The sequence below is a fragment of the Ursus americanus genome, chromosome 36 (genome assembly GCF_024610735.1).
Source record: "Ursus americanus isolate L20-20 chromosome 36, mUrsAme1.1.p, whole genome shotgun sequence".
Lineage (NCBI taxonomy): Eukaryota > Metazoa > Chordata > Mammalia > Carnivora > Ursidae > Ursus > Ursus americanus.
The window spans coordinates 27,709,968-27,734,985 of record NC_142162.1 but is presented as its reverse complement, the minus strand read 5'-3'; the positions used below and the strand labels follow the sequence as shown (position 1 = coordinate 27,734,985).

The following is a 25,018-nucleotide window of genomic DNA, read 5'->3' as shown; positions in this document are numbered from 1 at the left end:
GCACTTTTGCTTTGAATTACAGTTTGGCACTTAATTGTATAGTCTTGTATTATTTCTCTCATTTTTTCATGTTTCCTATAGAGTTTGTAAGCTTGAGAAGCTAAACTCATGGTTCTTTCAGTTCATTGTCAGTGACTTTTTCTTCCATTTTACTTTAGCTGTCCCCTCCCATGCTCTTACCCTGGCTTTGTCATTGTTTGAAACTGTTCCTCCCCCAGATCACTAATCTACACATCTCACTTCCCAACCACAACTTCCCAAACTTTCCACATCACTTACTCAAGTACCCCCACTCTTCTTGTTGTCTGACATCATTAGAATTTCCGGTCAGTTGACCTTCCACTCTCTTGGCCCCTCTTGTCTTGACATCCCTCCCTTTCTAGCATGAATTTTGACCCTCATTTCAGTCTCTTTTTTTGCATGCCCCCTAAACTCTTGCTTCTGCCCTGTGGTAGCACTTGGCCTGACAAAATCTCCCCCCCCCCAACTCTGCCTTCTCTGTCCCTGCACCCAAGCAACCAGGCACTAGTGAGAAAACCACAAAGGAAAATTGATAGCACTGTAAGTTCACTTTTGCTACCTTTAACTGGTCTCTGAGTATTACCTGGAAATTTTATAATGATTTTCATGAGCCCATTCTTTACAACAATGTTTTGCTTTTGTTTTTAAAGATTTTATTTATTTATTTGACAGAGAGACAGCCAGCAAGAGAGGGAACACAAGCTGGGGGAGTGGGAGAGGAAGAAGCAGGCTCCCTGTGGAGCAGGGAGCCCAATGCGGGGCTCGATCCCAGGGTGCTGGGATCATGACCTGGGCCAAAGGTAGACGCTTAATGATTGAGCCACCCAGGCGCCCCTACGACAATGTTTTTAAACCTCTCTTTTCCTCAGGTCTCTACTCATTCTTTACCCCCAAGTCTTGGGTGACTTTGCCTCCTACTTTATAAAGGAAGTAGAATCTAATGAGAGCTCCCTCAGTTTCTCACATTAAGTTACAACCCCACTTTCCTGTACCCAACTCCTCATCTTCCCCTCTATTACAATGGATTCCCCTCCTTCTATGAAGGCCCATCCCTCTGTGCTCTGGATCCTATTTCTTCCCTCTTTCTTAAGGACTCTTTTCCATTTCCTCCCTTTTTTATATCTCAAACCTCTTTTAAGTATTAGACCCATATCTAGTTGATCACCAGGTCCTAGTCATTCTACATCCTAAATGTTTCTTGAATCTGTCCACTTAAGTCCTCTGTTATCACTCTCATCCATGCCACAGTCATCACTTCCTGAACTAAGGTAAGGTAACAGCTCCTAATTGGTCTCCAGATGTCTGCTCTTACCCCCTCAACTTCATGCTCTGTACAATAGCCACAGTGATGCTGTAAAAATGGATAGCTTATCAGAGAACTAGCCAGATATTAACATCTGGGGCAGGGTATCTACCTCTGGGCAGGGGGGATGGGGAACGACCGTCTCCATGCCTCATCTTTTCTCACTGTTACCCTGTCTTCTCTAACTTCTTTTCATCATCTCCTTGATGCATGTATGTTAACATACTACCTTCAAATTGTTGAAACGGTTAATAGTAATTTAAGTGCTCAGGGTGTTTAAATGCCTCTCTTTCTTCCCCAGCTACTCTTCTGTATACGATCATATTGCTTTTCTGCTTAAAACCCTTATTTAGCTTCCCCCCACCAAGATGAAACTAAAAATCCTTAGTAGCCATAAAGCCCTATACCGTCTGTCTCCTGCCAGGCTCTCCTGCCTCATCTCACACCACCTTGCTTCTCATTCCCTATGCTTTAGCCACCTTTGCCTTCTTCGTGTTTCTCAAATGTGACAGCCCTCTTTCTACATATACTCTCACATGTACACCTGCACTTGTATTTTGTCTTTCTAGTTCTTACGCATTCCCCTGGTATCAGCCTACATCTTACTTTGTGGTGACAGTATTATGAGCAGTTAAAAACCTGGGCTTTATGGTCACATTGACTGGGTTCAAATCCAGCCCCACTTTGAGGCTTCGTTTCCATATCTATAAAATGAGGGTGTATTTACCTCATAGTGTTGAAAGGTTTAGTTTATATAAAGTTTTTATCACCACACCTGCGATATAGTAGACAGTAAGTGCTCTTATCTCTTCATAAAGCTAACTGCCCGTGTCAAATTTTTTTTCTTGAGATATAATTGACATACATTATATTAGTTTCAGGTGTATAACATAATGATTCAGTATATGTATGTATTATGAAATGAACACTACCAACAGTTCATTGCCACACATAGTTATAAATGGGTCAGATTCTTAAGGCTGACTTTATCATTCTGCTATAAGCAATGGAGTTAAGGAATCCTGTTCACAGAAACTTACTTTCTGTACTGTTCCGTGTGTGTGACACCCCCGCCCCTCCAGTTTTAACAGGAGCAGTAGTAACACAGATTTGGATTTGATCATCATTGTTGACCATGGCTATCATTTTAAAATGTAGGCAACACCCAGGACACCTACTGTGTGAAAGAACTCAAGAAGACATTCCTATTGAAGGCCCTAAGGGCATAGATGAAGATGATCCTGTTAATTCTGACTACAACATGAAACTGACCAAGTTTTCCTTTCAAGTTGATAGGTACAGAAACTCCCTTTTTGGATTTACTTTATTATTTCCATTTTTTGTCCTTTTTACTAAAGGGCTTTACAGAAGTAGACACTTTTTTTTTTAATGCATGTTCTTCTTGACTTAGTGTTTTATTTAGTGCCTTTCACTGTAACAGTTGTGAGTTCTACCCTATCTTCCAGGTCTTGGAAAGCCCAGCTAGTATCATTGAATGAAACAATAAAGAGCTCCAAACTGAAGGTTTCCTATTGTGCTCCATGGTTCCAGAATATTTCGCATTTGGAATCCCCTGAATCTGGTAACCACAGTACCAGTATGCCAGGCTGGGCCTTTATTCCACAGGACGTAATGCACAGCCACTCTAAGTTTCCACAGAAGGATCATGCCAACACGAGTGAACCAGGGAGATCGTGGAAAATAATGAACATTAGTGAACAAGAGGAACCTGTTGAGCTTACATGTATGTCTGTGACAGGATTCAGTGCACTGTTTACTTGGGCAGTGGAAAGGACGGGCTGCACCATTGGCCTCTGGGATTTGGAGACCCAGGGTATGCAGTGTTTCTCCCTTGGCAAAAAGTGTATTCCTATAGAAACTAGTGGAGACCAGCAGCTGTGCCTTGTTTTGACAGGTGAGAATGTCTTATATCAGGTTGAAATCCATCGCTCAGAGGTGTGCTTTTTAAACCTATGTTATTTCTGCTCTGGTGATGTTAGTGCCTACTCTCTCCTCTAAGTGGTAGTCTTTCATGGGGGAAATTTGGTGTTACTCTTGATACTTTTGTCTGATATATTTGATTTCTAACTAAGGTTAATTTTGCTCAGCTAAATGCTCAGCTCAGATACTAAGTTAGAGAAAGTCTTAGGAGTAATAAAGGTTGGTTTTAATCCAGGGAGTCTTCATTTGACTCGTCTGTGGAAGCAAAAGTTGCAGACTGGCTGCTTGTGGACCATCTATGAACCAAATCTATTTTGTTCGGCTTGCACTATCTAAACTCCTTAAAAAAGACTTTAGTATAGGGGCGCCTGGGTGGCACAGTGGTTAAGCATCTGCCTTCGGCTCAGGGCGTGATCCTGGCATTATGGGATCGAGCCCCACATCAGGCTCTTCTGCTATGAGCCTGCTTCTTCCTCTCCCGCTCCCCATGCTTGTGTTCCCTCTCTCGCTGGCTGTCTATTTCTGTCGAATAAATAAAATCTTAAAAAAAAAAAAAAGGGGGTGCCTGGGTGGCGCAGTCATTAAGCATCTGCCTTCAGCTCAGGGCGTGATCCCGGCGTTATGGGATCGAGCCCCACATCAGGCTCCTCTGCTATGAGCCTGCTTCTTCCTCTCCCACTCCCCCTGCTTGTGTTCCCTCTCTCTCTGGCTGTCTCTATCTCTGTTAAATAAATAAATAAAATCTTTAAAAAAAAAAAAAAAGACTTTAGTATAAATATGCAAAATAAGAGGATTTCCTGCTGTTACTGAAAAAAATTGTAAGATCTGGCAACACTAGGCCTGCATTCCTGCATAGTAATTTACGGGTTGGAGCTGAATTTCAGTTCTCTTAGATGGGCCATTTTCTTGTTAGGTTTTTCTTGCACTTGTCTCACCACCTGTTTGGCCCTGTAGACATTTGAGTTTGGTATTTTGGATATATATTTATTCAGCATTTATGCTATAACCTCCTACAAAGCTACTGAATGATGTGATCATACTATGTGTCTCTTTAATACCCAAATTTTGGTAATAATGTATTTCTTTGTGTCAAGAGCATGCTCTTTGCTTTAACTTAGTAAATCAGAAATGTAACATGTCCGTAAATAATTTTAAATTCCAGGCATTGATTGTGCAGGATAATAGAAAGTAGAGAAGTGAGATTTAGTACTATTTCATAGGATGATGCATTATTCTAACTAGAATGTACCCTGTGGTCCATGTTTAAAAAATAAAAGTCGTCTTTAAAAACATTTAAAAAATCAAATTAACTATGGTCATAGTAGTACCTGATGTCCAATAAATATATTTGTAATTACAGCACTGAAGTATTGAGTTATTCGAAATTAATTCATGTTATAATTCTAAAACCTAAGTCCTCATAATTTATTTAATGCAACTTTTATTTTTCCCTGTAGAAAATGGACTCTCTCTGATTTTGTTTGGATTGACTCAGGAGGAGTTTTTAAATAGACTAATGATCCATGGAAGTGCCAGCACTGTGGACTCTCTTTGCCATCTCAATGGTTGGGGGAGGTGCTCAATCCCCATACATGCACTGGAGGTAACAAAATTAAATGTCCGTATGACTTTGCTTGACTATTTTCTGTATATACTCTTATTTGACTGAAGATTTGGGAGAATTCATTTAACCTAGCAGTAAAAAGAACTATAGTCTTTACCCAACCATTTGCTTAGTTCTCGTTATTTCATTACCCAAATTCTGCTTAGCAGTTGACCCTTTTTGGCCTTCAAAGATATAAAATTATAATAACCACTAAGAAAAAAAAAGGTGCAAGGAATGGAAGCAACAGTAAGCTGATAAGACTAAATGAAGTGGAAGCAAGCTATGGAAAGCATGAACAAGAGTGATCTTTTATTTCTACCTGTGGTCTCTAGTCTTCTCTCCAGCTGTAGAAGCAACATACCCTGAATTTGTATAGCATTTTATAGTGCACACTCTTAGATGAGTTATCTAGTTTTGTCTTAAAATGACCACATGAGATGGGTTGGATAGTTTTTTTATTCCATTTTACAGATGAAAAACCTTAGGCTCAGAATGGTTGAGTGAGTGGCTCATAGCATTACTAATAAGAACTGGAGCTAGAATCAAAGTTAGGGTACTTTTCTCTATACCACACAGTCCCTGAAAGGTAAAAAACTGAAAGTAAACCATGTTATTTGCAAATCTGTATTTTTAATGACAGCTTTATTAAAATTAATATGGGGCACCTGGGTGGCTCAGTTGGTTAAGCCTCTACCTTCGGTTCAGGTCATGACCCTCTGGGGTCAAGGACTTGATCCAAGTCCTTGGATCAAGCTCTCTGCTCATCAGGGAGCCTGCTTCTCCCTCTCCCCCTGCTTGTGCTTTCTCGCTCTCTCGCTCTTTCACTCTCTTGCTCTCTCTCAAATAAATAAAATCTTTTTTAAAAAATAAATTATAATTCACATACCATAAAATTCACCCACATAAGTATACAATCCATTCGTTTTTAGTGTATTCTGGCTCGTACAGCTATCACCACTATCTAATTCCAGAACATTTTCATTTCTCTAAAAAGAAACTCTGTACTCATTAGCAGTCACTTAAAATTTCTTGTGGCCTCTAAGTTCCAGACACTAATATACTTTCTGGCTCTGGATTTGCCAATTCTGGACATATAAATGGAAGTATAAAATATGTAGCCTTTTGTGACTAGATTCTTTCACTTAGCATGTTTTCAGGTGTCCTCAGTGTTGTAGCATATATCAGTACTTCATTTTTTGTATGGCTGAATGATATTCCATTATATGGCTATACCACATTTTGTTTATCCATTCATCCGTTGATGGACATTTGTGTTGTTTCCGCTTTTTGGTTATTATAAATAATCCTGTGAACCATGGCGTATAAGTTTTGTTTCATGTTTTCATTTCTCTTGGGTATACACCTAGCAGTGGAATTACTGGGTCACTTAACTTCTTGAAGAACCACAAAATTGTTTTTCCCAGCAGTTTCACTCTTTTACATACCCACCAGCAGTGTATGAGGGCTCCAACAGCGCCACACCCTCACCAACACTTGTTATTGTTGACCTTTTTGTTACAACCATCCTTTTAGTAGTGAAGTCAAAATAATATCTCATTGTGGGTATTTTGTGTGTGTGTGTTTTTGTTTTTGTGTGTGGTTGGTTTGTTTTAGTAAGCCCAATGCCTAGTGTGGGGCTTGAACCCACAACTCCAAATTGAGAGTCGCATGCTGTCCTGACTGAGCCAGCCAGGGACCCCTCATTGTGGTTTTGATTTGCATTTTCTGAATGACTAATGATGTTGAACATGTTTTCATGTACTTATTATCCATTTGTATATGTCTTTGGAGAAATGTCTATTTAAAACTTTGTCCATTTTTAAATTTTTTGTCTCTGTCGTTGAGTTCTAAGAGTTCCTTATGTATTCTGGTTACTAGACTCTGATGACTTTCAAATATTTTCTCCCATTTCTGCAGTTGTCTTTTCACTTTCTCAGTGGCATCCTTTGAAAAAGGTTTTTAATTTTGATAAAGTCAGCTTACTTTTTTTTTTTTTTTAAATCTCTAGTGCTTTTGGTGTCATGTCTAAGAAACCATTGCCTAAACTGAGGTGATGGAGATTTATGAGTTTTATCATTTTAGCTCTTACATTTTAGGTGTATGGTACATTTTGATTAATTTCTGTGGTATTTTATGTGGTATTAGGGATCCAATTTCATTCTTTTGCAGAAAGATACTCATTTTTTCCAGCACCATTTGTTGAAGAACTTACTTTTCTACACTACATAATATCATTAAAGAAAATTTGAGTAATTGGGGGAAAAAAGAAAATTTAGTCACCTATAAATCTATTATCCAGAAGTAATCATGCCTATTTCCATATGGTTGTTTTTCTTAAATATTAATGTTAATAATAAGGTCTTATTTCATTCATCTTCTTATCAATCCTATAGGTAGATGCTGTTATTAACCCTATTTTATTGATGAGGAAGCACAGGTTAGGAAATCTAATTCAGATATACATGGACAGCAGGTGGTAGTTAGCCAGGATTTGACCCAGGCAGTGTGACTACAGACCACAGAGCCTACAGTGTGTCCTTATACAGTGCTCAGATGTGTGTGAGTTTAATGAGGATTGGATGGTATATGAGGGATCACAACCAACACCACAGAAATATAAACAATTAGAAGAGAATATTAAGAAGAATTTTTATGCCAACAAATTGGGCAATTTGGAAGAGGATGGATAAATTCCTAGAAATGTATAAAAAAGGATTGCATGGTATGTGGAGCATTGTTTTGGCCTTGGTCTCCCCCCACATACAAATGAGTGAGTATATATGATTTTAGTGATAACAACAACAATAATAAAGACTCTTGTACCCGGCATCCAGGCAAGAGCTAGATTATCGTTAACATTCTTGACTGTGTGCCCCTCTCCATCCTATTCTCTTATTTTGCTTAGTGTCAGAGTTAACTAGCATTCTGAAAATTTTAACAATGCCCTTGCTTTTCTTTATCTTACTCTGTATAAATATAGCCTCAAATAATGCTATTTTGTTTTGGCTGTTGCTGAATTTCATATGTAATGGAATCACTGTATATATTCCTTAGGGCCCCCTTTTTTTTTTTTTTAACACTAAACATGATTTTTTATGATTCATCCAGTGTTAATTTGTATAGCTATAATTTATTCAGTTTCACTCCCATATGGTATCCCATTGTATAAATATATCTTTATCCAACTTTAGGTTTTTTCCAGTTGTTTGCTGTTATGAACCATGTTGCTGTAAACAGTACACATCTACTGCAGTACGTGTGCAAGAGTTTCTCTGTGGTGGTGGTGGTAGGATTGCTGGGTCGTAGGACATGTGCATCTTTCACTTCACTAGATGATACTCTAGTTTTCCAGGGTTGACTTAGCAGTTTATGCTCTCACCAACAGTGTATGTTAGTTTTCATTGTTGATGTCTTTTCCAGCATTTGGCATATCCAGATTTTTAAAAAATTTGCCAGTCTGATACTATGATGGGTTTTAATTTGCATTTTCCTGCTGGTTAAAGTTGATGTATATATGACATTTGGATTTCTTTTGTGAAGTGACTGTTCATGTCTTTTGCCTATTCTGTCTTGGGGTGTTTGTCTTTTTCTTGCTGGTTTGTAGTTTGTATGTTGGGTGTATTCTAGATACTAATTCTTGGTTGTAAGTGAAGTGAATATATTCTAATGTGTGGCTTATCCTTTTACTTTCTTTGTGGGGTCTTTGATTTTAATGTAGTTCTGAATTTTAGTGTAGTTTCATTAATCAGTGTTTTCCTTTCTGCATGTAATTTGTGACTTCTCCTACCCTTAAGTCATGGAGATGTTCTTATATTTTTTCCCAAGTGTTAAAAATATGACTTTGACAATTAAGTTCTTTTCCATTTGGAACTTATATTTATGCATGGTATAAAGTAAGGACTTATTCCCTCCCCTCAACCCCTGCCCTGTATTGATAACCATTTGTCTCAGAACCATTTTTTTCCCTAAAGTTCTTCATTTTACCACTATATGAAATCTCTGTGTCAAGTTTTTATATACGCATGAATTTGTTTCTGGGCTCTATTCTGTTCCATTGGTCTTTGTCTGTCCTGGGGCAGTTCCACTCTGTCTTAATTATAAATCCCTCCTTTATTATTGTTCAGGAATGTCTTTATTATTCTCTCTCCCTTAACTCTCTTCCCTCCGTTTGGATCAGCTTGTCAAGTTTCATGAAAAACTGTTAAGATTTTTTATTAGAATTAAATCTATATATCAAGTTGGGAAGAATTGACATCCTTAGGATATTTAATATTCCTATCCATAAACAAAAACATATTTTTTCATATCTTCGTTAATGTCTTTCAATGAAACATTACAAGTTTTACAATTTTTCCATTAAGAGCTTAACATCTTTTGGGGCGCCTGGGTGGCTCAGCGGTTAAGCGTCTGCCTTCGGCTCAGGGCGTGATCCCGGCGTTCTGGGATCGAGCCCCACATCAGGCTCCTCCGCTGCGAGCCTGCTTCTTCCTCTCCCACTCCCCCTGCTTGTGTTCCCTCTCTCGCTGGCTGTCTCTCTCTCTGTCAAATGAATAAAAAAAAATAAAAAAAAAAAAAGAGCTTAACATCTTTTGTTAGTTTTATTTTTAGTTTGGATATATATTTATATTTAAGTACTATATGTTTAAATATAGTATATGTTTATATATATTTTAAAACTATATTACATATTGCTATTATAAATGGTATATTTTAAGTTACATTTTGTTTATTACCAGTATAAAGAAATACTATTTAATTTTTATACATTGATTTTTGTATCCAGCAAATTTGTTAAATTTTATTAATCCTAATAATTTGTTAGATTTTCTTGAAGTTTTTATATATTTAATGTACAATAACATCAAAGTAATATAATTTTGTTTCTTCTCTTCAAATCCTTATTCTTTTTACTTTTCCTTATTTTGCTGCTGGGACCTTTAGCATAATCTTACTCAGAAGTAACAGTGGGCATCCTTATCTTATTCCTGATTTTAAAAAAGAATACCTGTAATATCTACCTATTAAAGTATGTGTCAGTGCACATGCGCATGCACTCATGTATATTAAGAAAATCTTTATGCGGCACCTGGGTGACTCACTTGGTTGAGCATCTGACTCTTGATTTTGGCTCAGGTCATGATCTCAGGGTTATGATCTCAAGCCCTGCATTGGGCTGCATGCTCAGCAGGGAGTCTGCTTAAGATTCTCTCTCCTCCTTCCTCTGCCCTCCCTCCCCCACCTCTCTCTCACTAAAAGAAAGAGAGAGAGAGAGAAAGAGAAAGAAAAAGAAAGAAAGAAAGAAAGAAAGAGAAAGAAAGAAAGGGGGAAGGGAAGGGAAAGGGAGGGAGGAAGAAAGAGAGAGAGGGAAAAGAAAGAAAAGGGAAAAGAGAAGAGGGAAGAAGAAAGAGAAAGAGAGAGAGAGAAAGAAAATCTTTATAAGATTAAGTTCTCCTTTTTTCCTGGCTGTGAAATATTTTTTAAAATCATGAATGGGTTTTGAAATTATATTGAAAACTTGTTCTAAATCAATTGATACAATCATATGAATCCTCTCTTTTCATCTGTTACTGTAATAAAGCACATTAATCAGTTTTATTTTTGTGAAATAAAACATGTATGAAAAAAGTGTACAGAATATATATACAGTTTAACAAATAATTACAAAGCAAAAACTCCTGTAACCACCAGACAGGTCAAAAAATAAAACATTACCAGCTCTCCAGGAGCTCCTGTGACCTCTGGTAGTTTGGATATTAAATATTCAGTTTATGTTCTTTTGGAGGATATTCTGGGAAACATAATATACATATTTAAATTATTGAATCCAAAGTTCATAACTTTACTCTTCTGGATAATACAAGTCAATTGAATGCTTTAACTTTATTTACTTTTCCCCTACTTAAGTTACTGTTGTGTTTAATTTTTTTAACCGCAATAGACATCATTATTATGTAGTTAGGTTATTTCTTTTTACACAGGTATGAAACATTTTCTTTGCTCTTCGTTTCTTCTCACATTTTAGGCCTTCCCTCTGCCTAGAGTGTATCATTTAGAATCTCTTTGAGGAACTGACTGGTGCTGAACTCTGTTTTTACCTAACTAATAATATCTATTTTGCTGCCATTTTTGAAAGATATTTTGAGAGGTATGGAATTGTAGGTAGGTAGTTGTTTCTTTCAGAACACTCATGATCACTTTCTACTGTCTTTAAGAAATCAGCTGTTATTTCTTTGAGGGAAATTTAGTTTTTTCCCTTCAGGCTACTTTTGCAATCTCTTTGTTTTTAGTGTTCTCCAGTTTGCGATTTTATGTCTCACTAATGAGTCATGGTCTTTAGTTGGAAAAATATTGGTTTAATACCAATTCTTTAAAATTTGTTGAGATTTCATTTCTAGCCTACTAAGTACTCAGTTTTTGCAACTGTTCCATGTGCTTGAACATTGAATATGTATTTTCCCCCCACATGTGTGAAGTCACAGTGGTTCTTCAATCAGAAGTAGTTAGACTTGGGACGCCTGGGTGGTTCAGTCGGTTAAAGTGTCTGCCTTCAGCTACAGTCGTGATCCCGGGCCCTGGGATCAAGTCCCGCATAGGGCTCCTTGCTCGGTGCGAAGCCTGCTTCTCCCTCTGCTTGCTGCTCCGCCTGCTTGTGTGCTCTCTCTCTGGCAGATAAATAAAATCTTAAAAAAAAAGAAGTAATTAGATTTAACATACTTCCCTTATTTCCCTTATTCTCTATGAGTCTTTGTTATATTGTAGATAATTTCTTCATATCTCTCTTCCAGCTCACCAGGTCTCTTTTCAGTTATGTCTAATCTATTATTAAACACATCCTTTGAGTATCTAATTTCAATTTTTTATTTTTTTATTTCTAGAATTACTATTTCTTCATTTTTTTTTAAGATTTTTATTTGAGAGAGAACAAATGGTGGGGTGAGGCGGAAGTCATTTGAGAGTGGAGGGGATTCCTTTAACCATATTTCTTTTTAAAGATTTTATTTGAGAGAGAGAGCATGAGCAGGGGGAGGGGCAGAGGGAGAAACAGACCCCCCCCCCCAGCAGGGAGCCAAACTCTGGACTCTTTGGGGCTTGATCCCAGAACCCAGAGATCATGACCTGAGCCGAAGACAGCTGCTGAACCAACTGAGCTACCCAGGCACCCCGGTCATTGTTTTTAAATATTTATTTTGAGAATTTTCAAATTTACAGAAAAATTAAAAAAAATAGTAAAATGAACATCCAGTTACCCTTCACCATTCACCAGCTGTTAACATTTTGCCACAAATGTCTTGACTGTGTACTTTTTTATTTTTGCCAAACTATTTAAAAGTTACTTCGTAACTCTTTAAGTACTTTGGCATATATCTTGTAAGAACAATAATATTCTTATTTAATCATATACAGTTCAGTCTGACCTCCCACCAACCAGAGCAAAGGCAGTTTTTTGTTTGTTTGTTTTTTTAAATGGTCTGCTTTGGGGGTAGTTTTTCTAGTTTATCTGTTTTTGGACAGTGTCACCTTGCATGGACCCTAGGTTTATCCTCTTCTCCTCCATGTATCACTTCCACCATTACCTCTCACCTCAACCTGTCTGGTCTGTTAACACCCAGAACTTCAAAGTGTGGTCCCCAGACTAACAGCATCACCATCACCTGGAGATTTATTAGAAGTACAGATTTTTAAGTCCTACCCCAGACTTACTGAATCAGAAACTCTGGTGGCAGGGTTTAGCAATTTACATTTAAACAAACTCTCCATATAATTCTTAGGCACAGTGCTTTAAGGTAGGATTGGTAAACTTTTTCTGTGAAGAGCCAGATAGTAAGTATTTAGGGTTTACAGGTAGGTTTCTATTGCAACTGCTCAGATTTGCCATTGTAGCCATTGGCAACATGTAAATGCATGGGGGAATGGGTGTGGCTGTGTTCTCTTAAAACTTTATTTACGAAAACAGGCAAGGGCTGAATTTGGTTGATGGACCTTAGTTTTCCAACCCCTGCTTTAGGCCATCAGAAAGATGCAGAATCCTTCAGATAGCAGTTGGTTTTAGAGCTGTTACTTTTCTGGATTTGTCTTTGTTTTCCTCATTTTTATCATGGGAGGAGTTTTGTTTGTTTGTTTCCAGCATTTAAAGATTGTGTGTGTGTGTGTGTGTGCGCGCGCGCGCGCAAGAGAGTAAATCTGATTTTTAAGTGTTTAAGTGATTTTTAAGCTATATGGAAAGCTTCCTCAAGATGCCTAGTCAGAAATGGCAATCTGTTTTTAGCCTGCTTTTTCAGTGAACTTTATATCATACTGCTTTAACATTTTAATTCACATGGACTCTAACTTACCTGTAATGATGCTCCCCAAGTGCCTAGCGTTGAGTAGTAGTAGAATTACAGATGGTAGATTTGGAAGTGTTTTCTAGTCTAACTTCCTGTTTCTACTGAAGCGGAAATTGATATTCAGAAAAATTGGAGACTTGCCCCAGATTTCATAGTCATGGTCAGAATCCTCACCAGAACCAGGGTACTGCTGCAAGATAGATAGCCTTGTGTCTCTTGCAGTCTCAGTGCATTAAGTTCTAAAGTTAAAAAAGTAAAAAATTTGTGTCCCCAGTTTTTTCCTATTGTAATTTTTTTCTGATCTTCTCCTGTTTCAGGCTGGGATAGAAAATCATCAGCTGGACACAGTAGATTTCTTTTTGAAGAGCAAAGAAAATCTTTTGAATCTGTCCTCAAAATCTTCCGTACCTGATCAGCTTGATGACTTTCCATCTCATTTGTATTTAAGAAGTAAGTGGATAAAGCTTCTACATTTGTATTTATCATTTTATCTTTTTAGTCACTTTCATATTATTGCTGTGCTTTCTGACGACTGATAGACTTGCCAAAACTCAGTCATGACATTTTATATACTTTGTGGAATTTTGAGGGAGTTGTAAGAATCTGTAAATGTTCTCATTTGAAGTAGGGGTATTTATTGTTCATATCCTATACTGTGCTTTGTATTTTCAGTATGCAAGGAATTTTATTCAAAAGAGAATAAAATTCATTTGCAAAATTGCCCACTCTTGCAACTATCTGAGATATTTAGTGATGGCTGAGTTGTGGATTGAGACTTGTTATAAAAATTTTTAGCCTAGGGGCGCCTGGGTGGCTCATCTGTTAAGCGTCTGCCTTCGGCTCAGGTCATGATCCCAGGTTCCTGGGATCAAGCCCTGCATCGGGCTCCCTGCTTGGCAGAAAGCCTGCTTCTCCCTCTCACACTCCCCTCACTTGTGTTCCCTCTCTTGCTGTCTCTGTCAAACAAATAAAATCTTTAAAAAATTTAAAATGCGCTTTAACATCTATAGAGGTGATCATATGATTAAAAAAAAACAAAACAAAATTTTAGCCTACAGGCACCTGGGTGGCTCAGTTGGTTAAGTGTCTTCCTTCAGCTCCAGTCATGATCTCAGGGTCCTGGGATCGAGTCCCGCATCAGGTTCCCTGTTTGGTGGGGAGCCTTCTTCTCCTTCTACCTGCCACTCCCCCCGCTTGTGCTCTCTCTGTCAAATAAATAAAATCTTTAAACTTTTTTTCAGCCTAATTTTTCAGCTTTTTTGCTATAATACCAACACTTCTCTTTAAGGTTTGGCTTTCCTATTTAATAAACTGGAAACCTAGTTTTTATTCTTGGACCCGGAAGCCATGTGCATCCTTGCTTTAGAGGGATAGGGTAATAAAGTATGTTTTTCCTTATGCATAGAATTTTATAATCTGCCTTTTTTTTTCACTTGATGATATATTTTAGACCTCTTTCTTGTTAATAGATACACTTTTTATTTGTGGTAGTATAGAATTTCATTGTATGGGCTATACCATAATTTACCTAACTGTACTTCTGTAAGACATTTAGATTGATTCCAACTTTTACTCTTGTTGGTAAATTGTGTGTGTGTATAATTTCACATATGTACAATTATTGAGATAAATGTGTAGATGTGAAATTTCCAGGTCAAAGAGACAAACGATTTACTTTTTTTTTTAAAAGATTTTATTTATTTGAGAGCGTGTGAGCCAGGGGGCGTGGGAGGGAGCGGGTCTTAATTAGAGAACACGTGACCTGGGTAATAGCAGATTTTTAGATCCAAGTAACAAAACTTCCTTTAAGTTTGATCCGTTATGGAAAGAAGGAAGTGACCCAGAGAACGTAGATGGAGGTCTGAACTCTTGGAGAGAATCTTGTGACAGTGCTTTAAGGGCCTATGTGAAAGATCATTATTCCAACAGCTTCTGTACTGTTTATGCTAAAACTGTAGATGGGCTGTTGCAGACCATCACTGCATATATTGAAAAACCACCAGTTTTAGCTTAAAAACCTCTGGAATGGTTGTTGGAGATCAGAGTGGAAGTTCACTGTCATACCACCTACAGCCCAGGTGGTCGGAGTACTTAAGATTCAGGTTCACTGCTATGAAGATGGCAATATTCAGTTGGTTAGTCATAAAGATGTGCAGGATTCAGTAACCATTGCAAATGAAGTCCAAACTGCCAAGGAGTTTATTAAAACCATAGAGCATGCAGAAAACGAATACCAGACAGCATTTAGTGAAAACTGTCAGACAACATCATCACCACATTTAAGGCCTTGCGCTGGCAGCTTCCAGTTACTTGCACCAAAATTGACTGGAACAAGATACTCAGCTGCAAAATTGGTAAAGCAATGCAGAATGCTTAAAGGCTGAGTGTAGGATTCTTTGGAATGTGGAAAGAAAGGATTCAATACGTGGTCATATGATAAGTGATTTATAAATGAGAGTGTTATTTTGATTAAAAAATAGTTCAGGGGCGCCTGGGTGGCACAGGGGTTAAGCGTCTGCCTTCGGCTCAGGGCGTGATCCCGGCGTTATGGGATCGAGCCCCACATCAGGCTCCTCCACTATGGGCCTGCTTCTTCCTCTCCCACTCCCCCTGCTTGTGTTCCCTCTCTCCTTGGCTATCTCTATCTCTGTCAAATAAATAAAATCTTAAAAAAAAAAAATAGTTCAAGAAGCAGCTGGCTGGCTCAGTTGGTAGAGTGTGCGACTCCTGGTCTTGGGTACGAGCCCCACATTGGGTGTAGAGATTACTTAAAAATAAAAAAATTTTTAAAAATTCTTTTTTAAGATTTAAAAAAATTATTTGAGGCAGAGAGGAAGCATGAGCAGGGGCGGGGCGGGGGGGTGCAGGGAGGGGGAAGGAGCAGACTCCCCGCTAAGCAGGGAGCCTGCTGTGGAACTTGATCCAGGACCCTGAGATCATGACCTGAGCAGAAGGCAGACACTTAACCAACTGAGCCACCCAGGCACCCCCCCCCCAAATATTTAAGTGTATTTTCCTAGGGCTTTCAGAGTTAACAGATTTTCTAGCCTTACGGAATACTGTTGAACCTACAACATCATCTTGATTCTTTTGTGTTCTCTGCCTTGTAATTTTCTATTTTCACTATATCTACTAGTAAATTTTTTAATCTGCCACATTTTATGATGGTGAGAGAGATCTATCCTGGAGTCATTTTAATGTTTAGAAAATTTTCCTAGCCATGAAGTCCTGTTACTGATACAGACAGGTAATATGCTCAGTACTTTTCCACCCCTGTCCTTTGAAGCACTTCTGGTACTTCGGTGGTTTTTACTCACCTACCAATAGCCAAAGAGGGTATGCTACAAACTAGCTGAATGGAAGACACACTTGTCCTTCTCCACCAACTGCCTTGATTAGCGTTTCTTACATCTCATAACTGTAGTTTTCAAAAGTTGGGGTTGGGCTTTTCAGATCCTTTTACGGGGACAAGGAAGTTTTCTGGAAATTCCATTATAGCCACTTCTCTGCAGAAGTTGTTTTTACATCCAAGCAGGGAACCACATTCCCTGAATGTGGTTTTTTTCTCTTCCCTCGTTGTCTCCTTCCCATCTAGTACCATTATAGTTACAGACATCTGCATCTTTAGAAGAGTTTTACCCATTTATTAGTATTATTTATTATTCAAGACATGTTAGGGATGTAGTAGAGTATAAAACTTGGAAAATGCAGATGTCGAAGGAATCATAGGTATTTTGTGCTTTAATACTTTGTGGCAGGATTGAGCTATAAGCAGATGAATCAAACAACTATGCAAATCCCAAACAAAAACTAAAAATGAACCAGAGTGAAAAGGATATGTTCCAGGTAGGATCTTTCTCTTGTAACCTGTTATTTAAGGGAATACTAGTGGTTTGTTCTAAATAGGATGTAAAACGTATTCCAAATTACTCTTCCTCAGTCCTGCCTGCCAAGAACTCAAATGTAACTGTGATACAGCAACCCTTCCCAGATATTTTGGCGGGTCTATGTGTGATCTCAGAACACACAGGCGACATAGGTATGGTGTGACAGCTGGTTACGATGGCTTCATTTACATTGTTTATACTTCTGTGCCCGGGCCTCAAGGGAAGGTCAGTTTTTAAAAAACCAAGTAGTGTCTTCCTCCCTGTCTCCAAATGCATGTGAAAAAAGAAAGGTGTTTGTGTGCTTCAGCTTTGTTTTTACTCAGTAATACAGTTAAGCAAGTTTGTTTCCAAGTGACCTGTTAAGCCGTGTAAGCATTTTTATTTCAAATAAAATATGTTTGTACTATGTGTGTCATTCATACTACCCATTCATACCGCCCTATGCTCTCTGTCAGGTAGTCCAATATACCAGTTTTGTTCTTTAAAAAAAAAAAAAAAGTATTGCCGCATGGTATTTTTGGATATGTTAGTTTTATTAGGAGTATACTGATGCTCATGTTAATTTCTTTGGTTCTTTCTCAGATGTGGAAAAGCTCACACCAGCGTTGGATTTACTTTGCTCAGCAATCAGAGAAAGTGATTCTGAAACCCAGAGCAAACACTTTTCAGAACAGTTGCTTAATCTTACACTGTCTTTTCTTAACAAACAAATAAAGGAACTTTTTGTTCACAATGAAGGTAAGAATAGCAGCAAAGAGGGGTTCAACTGCCCTATTCCTGTGTCAGGACAGAGATACAAGTGGTCCTATTGCATGAGAGAGCGTGAGCTGGTAGAGTGCTATTTACTAAAGCTGAGAGAAGTCAATGTATCATTGAGTGAGTGACATGGGTTCAAATACTGGGAAAGTTGACAGAAAGGACCAATCATTGTGAAAGGGTTATATTAAAATACAGAGCTACTTGTGACTAGGAAAAAGCTCAGATTTTTTTGTCTGAAATTTGAAAACGCTGGGTTTAAATTTTGGCATTTTCTAGAATCTTTATAATCATAACAGCTTATAGTTTATTCCTTCTCTCTAGTTCTTGCTCTCTATGTATATGTATACACACACATATATTTTTGCATATATGATATTGGCAAATTGATGTTTTCCATAGAACTAGATGAACATCTACAGAAAGGAGTGAATATTTTGACCAGCTACATTAACGAGCTTCGAACCTTCATGATAAAGTTTCCGTGGAAGATAATAGATACAGTAGATGAATATGATGTAAATGAAAATGTTCCCAAAGTAAGAGAGAGCAATATATGGGAGAAACTCAGCGTTGAGGTAAATATGAGCAATCATCACTTCTTTTATTTGCCAGATTTAGAGGATCTGAGAAAACAAACAATTTAGAATCTTAACTTGTGACTCAGAATCTTTGGCAAGGGTTTAGGTTTTACAGATTTGGAGATCTCTGGACACGACTTCAGATTTATGTCTACAAGCTTCATTTATTTGGAACACAGATAGGTTCCCTCTTAATGCCAGATCTGCCCACTTGCTTCCGGTGACAGGCATCCATCCCCAAACCCATGTGCAGTGGCACAATCTTAACACTTCCTCAGTGGTTGGGGCCTGGTGCTTTGGACTTAAGCATTCTGCCTGATAAATCAAATTGCTGCTGCTGGTTTGATCTTAGGAAACTTTTATTTTATGCCATTATGTCTTGGAAGTATACTCCGTTTGAGTTCTCAGATTCTAGTTAAGATATCTTGCCAGTTACATTTTCTGTGCTCACCTGTTTGCTCATTCATTCGTTCTTTTTTTTTTCTTTTTAAAATTTTATTTATTTAACAGAGAGACAGCCAGCGAGAGAGGGAGCACAAGCAGAGGGAGTGGGAGAGGAAGAAGCAGACTTCCAGCAGAGCAGGGAGTCTGATGTGGGGCTCGATCCCAGGACCGTGGGATCACACCCTGGGCTGAAGGCAGACGCTTAACAACTGAGCCAGTCAGGCGCCCCTGCTTTTCTTTTTATAATAGAAGTCCGTACAACCAAACTTTGTTGCCCTCTTGATGACTGGGGTCTGTAAGAATCCGTCCACCCACATGGAGAGTATTGACTTTAGAAAGACAAAGACCCTATACACAAGTAATGAATCATGGAACTTTACATCAAAAACTAGGGATGTACTGTATGGTGACTAACATAATAAAAAATTATTATAAAAAAAGGGGGACAGATATGTTAAAAAAAAAAAAAGACCGAAATAGCTTAACCCAGATGATAACACTCAGTAGGGATTGAATGGGATAAGTTTGACAGACGGGTAAGTTCACAGGATCCTGGGGTGGAGGAATGGGGAAGTACCTGGCGTGACTGCATTTTCTGTATTTCTCATTCTCGAGCCAAAAAATTACTTGGTTTTCCCTCTACCTTTTTTGGCTTCTCTTTTCCAGTCTCCTTTGCATGTTTTACTTCCTGTTTTCCCTCTTTAATGTGCTTCAAGGTGCCATCCATGGTCCTCTCTCTTTTGACTCAAAATAATCTATTTTTAACTTTTTGGAAGTTGTAGTCTACTTTGATGAAAGCTGTGGACTCTGTCTCCAAAACATGTTTGTGAATGTACACATGTACACATACATACAATTTTGCACATGGCTTCATGGGATTTATAGACCCTTCAAAAGCCACAGGTTAGGAATGTCTTTTTCAGTTCTGTGTTGGGTATAGGTCTTAAGTATAGGTCTTTATTTCTTCTTACTAGTGTAGTAACCTAATGCCTTACTGTCTTAAGCTTGAACCCCTTTCAGTCCATTCTCCACATTGCTGCCTAAATATTCTTCCTAAAATATATATCTGATTATATCACCTTTTGCTTTTAAGATCCTTCAGTGTCTCTACATAAATTTTAGGATAAAATCCATCTCCCATGTATAACGCCCTACGTGACGGAACCTCTGCTTTTCTTTCAGGTCTCATCTGCTACTCTGTCTAGCTTTTTCTCCAGTTAAATTATGTAATTTGGAGGTTCCTAAAGACTGATAATGTATGCCTTTGTATATAATACATCTTTTTTTTTTTTTAAGATTTTATTTGAGAGCGTGTGCACATGCGAACATAAGCAGGGGAGAGGGGCAGATTCCCCACTGAGCTGGGAGCCCAGGACCCTAAGGTTATAACCTGAGCTGAAGGCAGATGCCCAACTGAGCCATGCAGGCTCCCCCATAGTCCCTCTTTTTGGAACACTTGTCCTCTTTCCTCAATATATGTATATAACATTTGCCTTTTAATTTCACCTTATTAGTCTTGTCTTCTCTACTAGGAAACCTTTTCTTTTTTATTCCGCCTTTTATTTAGCTGCTCCTCTTCTGGATCCTCCTGTCTAGCACCTTGGGATACCTGTATCATTGCCTGTGTCATACAGGACTATACAATCCTTTATTTGTGTATTTTCTACTAGTCTAAAAGCAGGGTCTGTGTTTTGGTCAACTTCATCTCCCCTGTGCAAAGCCCCAATCTAGCAGCAGATTTTCAATAAAAGTCCATTAGGTGCTCAGTAAATATATAAGTCCCATGTTGATCATCATAATAAGGAAATGAAAAGGAACTTAAAAGGCAAATATTTTCCTCCTTTTACTAGGAAGTTATTGCCAATGCTATTTTAAACAACAAAATACCAGAGGCACAGACTTTCTTCAGGATTAACAATCATTCTGCTCAAAGACTTGAGGAGCTGATTAGAATAGGCCTGAATTTGGTATTTGACAGTTTGAAAAAGAACAATATAAAGGAAGCCTCTGAACTTTTGAAGAACATGGTGAGTTGCATCATCGGTTTGTCTGATCTTCAAGTCTCTAATGTAAGAATTTAATACAGTTTCTGGTTGATAGAAAAATTGACTTGTATTCATAGTTGTATCACAAACTAAGAAATTTATATAGCTTGTACTGGAAAATAATAATAGAAATGTTCTTCAGTACTGAGAACTTTTTTGAAGAGATTTTATCATTTGCTGTTAGACTTAGCACTTGTCTTGGAGGAGACAGTGCTTCTCCTAGAAGGCTTCACATGTCAAAGCATGCCCAGGGCTTCATTTTTAGGGGGACATTCTGGGTTGTTCGTGTGACCCCTTACATCTCCATTTGAACTTTCTAATGGCTTATACCTTGGCTTTGTGCTCCGTGATTTTACTTCATTTGAGAAGGGGAAGGCCCAGAGGTAGGCCTCCTGGACTAAGCTGAGACCTGGCCCTAATCTGGTGTTTGGGGTTTGCCCATGATAACCTTCTGGAGGTACAGAGGAGCGAAACTATGTAAGGGTTGTGGTTTGCTTGACTTTTGTTTTCAGGTGAATCATTATAGCAGATACCTATAGTTTTGGTCATACGGTCGCCTAGCATTACCTTAGGTTGGTTGGTCTATGTGCTGTCTTTGTTCTGGCGAAATAGCTAAGGACTTTAGGGATAGGCAGTAGGTATGTATGATAAATACAGAGAATGTTCTCAAGAGCAGAAAAGCTGTAGAATTCTAACAGGATACATGCCTGTAATAGAGTAGTTCTTTATCCAATATATATTCATGTTTAAAATAGCCCTGTTACAAAATGTAAAGGTTTTGAAAATTTTCTCTGTTTACTGTAGGGCTTTGATGTAAAAGACCAGTTGCTCAAGATATGCTTCTATACAACTGATACAAACATACGGGACTTTTTGGTAGGTAAGGGTGAGGCTATGTAGTTTACATCTTCTAGTAAACCTTGGTGAGACTCCAAAATGAATTATTTTAATATTCAGCTGCTATCTAGTATGTAAAATTATGAGAACTCTTTTGTATTTTTTAATGATTGTTTTGTATTTGTGGTAAAAAAAATTTGTGTGTATTTATATATGCCTCAGAAATTCAAAATACAATTGTTAAATGGCATTTAACCTCATGACATTTGTTTTGCAATTGTGCTTGATTTTTGTGAGATCACTAGTTAATTATTTTTTTATTCAAGGTTGAAATTTTAAAAGAAAAAAATTATTTTTCTGAAAATGAAAAAAGAACTATAGACTTCGTGCATCAAGTTGAGAAGTTTTATTCAGGACGTTTCCAAGAAAATGTGCAGATCCAGTCCTTTGCCAGGTAGTCTCGTTAGCCCACTTTTGATAATATGGAAAAAATACTGTGGACAGTGTTTAGTTTATAATTGTTAGTGAGCACAGATTTTTTTATGTGGAACTGAACTTACATTCTCTATGAAGATAAAACTTGTATCACCAGAGAGGATTCAGGAATTTCCTGTCATTTCCATATGTGTATAATCACATATATATTTCTAAGATAATAAATACAAAAATGAGAGTATTGAATTATGTGTTCATTAGAAGAGTAGAAGTTCATGAACAGATAAAAAGGAATGATGTTTTTCTCCCCAGAATTAAAAACATTTATATCACCATTGTAGGTGTTGGATAAAGGAACAGGACTTTTTCAAACACAAATCTGTTTTGGACTCACTCCTGAAATATGATCCTAAAGATAAATTTAACAAACAGGACCGTAGAGTTGTGTTAAATTGGGCTCAGTGGTGGAATCAACTAACACAAGAGTCCATCCTTCTCCCCAGGATAAGTCCAGAAGGCAAGTGTGAAAGAACCTAAAATCTAACATACTGAATAAGGGTTAAAGTAGGCATTGGTAATTGAATAGTTTCATGAATCTCCATTTTAGAATTTCTTTTGGAGGAAAAATAGTTGCTTTAAAATGCAAGTTATTACATTAAGACCTCTTTCTTATCTCAAGATTTTGTAACAGATTTATAATGTGATACTGGAAGAGAAAAGCCATATGGTTCAGTGAATTGAGATTTCAAGGCTAAGAATTCTCTTCTCAGCCTCAAAGTGACATCTTTGTTTTTCCAAATAGTCTTCATGTTTCTTCTTGTATAAACCAAGGATCTGTATCACACCAGGGCTCTGGGGAACAAACAGTGGTAATTCATAGAATGTTAAATTCATGTTTACTGTTACAGCCAAAGTTTTTATTAAGGAAAAGAAAAGGGAAGAAGAGGCCTGGAAGAATAAGTGAAATACACAGCTGATTTCCAAGTTTCATTTAACCACTGTAGTAATGAGAAGCAACATTCAGCTCTTCTTTCAGCCAAAGTATTGATTATGAAATGAGCATGAAAGAGGAAAATAGTAAAAGAAGCAGAGGGCCTGAGTAATTCATATGTTATATAAATGTGCAGATCATCATATCTAGTCAGTTAGTGTTGAGCTATGTGTCAATAATCATAATTCATTGCTATTTTAAAGTGTATTTTATTCTTAATGCAGAATACAAATCGTATTCTCCTGAAGCCCTCTGGAGCTATCTTACAGCTCGCCATGACTGGTCAAGCATTATCTTGTGGATTGGAGAATTTCAGACTCAGAACAGTTGTGCTTCGCTTCAACAGAACAGATGGCCCCTTCTGACCACTGATGTTATCGATCAGCATACTTGCTGCAACAACTATATGAGGAATGAAATTTTAGATCAGCTGGCCAGGTATTGTAACTGCGGGGATGAATACAAGAAAGGGCAATAAAAAATAATGGTGTAATTTTTCCTCTGAAATGCCATAAATTCAAAGCTATGTCATTTTAAAGTATTCAGAACTGGGGCTCCTGGGTGGCTCAGTCATTAAGTGTCTGCCTTCGGCTCAGGGCGTGATCCCAGAGTCCTGGGATCAAGCCCCACATCAGACTCCTCTGCTGGGAGCCTGCTTCTTCCTCTCCCACTCCCCCTGCTTGTGTTCCCTCTCTCGCTGGCTGTCTCTCTCTGTCAAATAAATAAATAAAATCTTAAAAAAAAAGAAATTAATTAAAAAAAATAAAGTATTCAAAACTATAAGGGTGTTATCATCTATTGAGGTTTTGAACTAAAGAGAACTTCTCAATTAAGAAATTAGTGAGGGGAAGTAGCTCTTGAAGTGATGAGTGGAGACTTTAAAATTTTAATCCATTGCTAAAAATTATAATTGTTAGGTTGAAACGTGCGAACTTGCCATTTATGTGGGTCAGAAATGACTGAATATCAGCAAATCTCATAAGGCTAAACCTAATCTGTCTTTCCAAGCTATAAACATAATATGAGACCATAACATATATGTTAATTTTTAAGTTTCATAAAGTTATTCCCCGTGTATTTATTTTATCGTGTATTTATTTATACTTATTGTGAAAGTATAGCTGTATTGTCCTACCCAACTTGAAGATGTGGAGAGTGAGATCTAGAGAAGAGCTTTGTCCAAGCCAGTTACTTACAGACTTCAGTTCTTTTACCCCTAACTTTCTATTTGCTGTTCTTTGCATTACGCTAAATCCTTTTCTTGTTTATCAGAAGTAAAATTGCGTATAACTTGCATGCTTATCAAATATGTAGCTTAATATTTGATTGCTTAAAAAGCTAGTATATGTATGATTTAACATGAATTATGACATTAAGGAATTAATGAGATCTATAGTAACAGATTAAAGGGAAAAAATCTCTGATACAGAAGTGTTTGATAAAATTCAGCATCCATTTGTAATAAAAGCTACATATTAGCAAACTAAGACTAGACAAATTTCCTTAACTTGAAAGGGCTATCTAAAAATATCTTCTAGCTGGGGCGCCTGGGTGGCACAGCGGTTAAAGCGTCTGCCTTCGGCTCAGGGCGTGATCCCGGCGTTACGGGATCGAGCCCCACGTCGGGCTCCTCCGCTATGAGCCTGCTTCTTCCTCTCCCACTCCCCCTGCTTGTGTTCCCTCTCTCACTGGCTGTCTCTATCCCTGTCAAATAAATAAATAAAATCTTTAAAAAATATATATATATCTTCTAGCTAACATTATGCTTGATGGTGAAACATCACAAACATTTTCTTTAATTTGATCCAACACAAACCTGTCATCGATTCTTCCCAAGTTGATCT

At 37.7% G+C, this 25,018-nt stretch overlaps 1 protein-coding gene and 1 pseudogene across 2 annotated transcripts in view; both read left to right on the top strand.

Annotated features, from left to right (window-relative positions):
- Positions 1–25,018, top strand: part of SPG11 (SPG11 vesicle trafficking associated, spatacsin) — a 79,987-nt gene that overhangs the window by 8,403 nt on the left and 46,566 nt on the right. For both annotated transcript variants that reach the window (XM_045772336.2, XM_045772327.2), the window contains exons 5-15: positions 2,483–2,620; positions 2,791–3,239; positions 4,723–4,868; positions 13,516–13,648; positions 17,668–17,823; positions 18,244–18,419; positions 20,717–20,893; positions 21,716–21,787; positions 22,075–22,202; positions 22,525–22,700; positions 23,399–23,612. In XM_045772336.2, coding sequence (XP_045628292.2) covers positions 2,483–2,620; positions 2,791–3,239; positions 4,723–4,868; positions 13,516–13,648; positions 17,668–17,823; positions 18,244–18,419; positions 20,717–20,893; positions 21,716–21,787; positions 22,075–22,202; positions 22,525–22,700; positions 23,399–23,612 — 1,965 coding nt within the window. The remainder of the gene's footprint in view (positions 1–2,482; positions 2,621–2,790; positions 3,240–4,722; positions 4,869–13,515; positions 13,649–17,667; positions 17,824–18,243; positions 18,420–20,716; positions 20,894–21,715; positions 21,788–22,074; positions 22,203–22,524; positions 22,701–23,398; positions 23,613–25,018) is intronic.
- Positions 13,808–17,661, top strand: LOC123803786 (F-actin-capping protein subunit alpha-1 pseudogene; annotated as a pseudogene).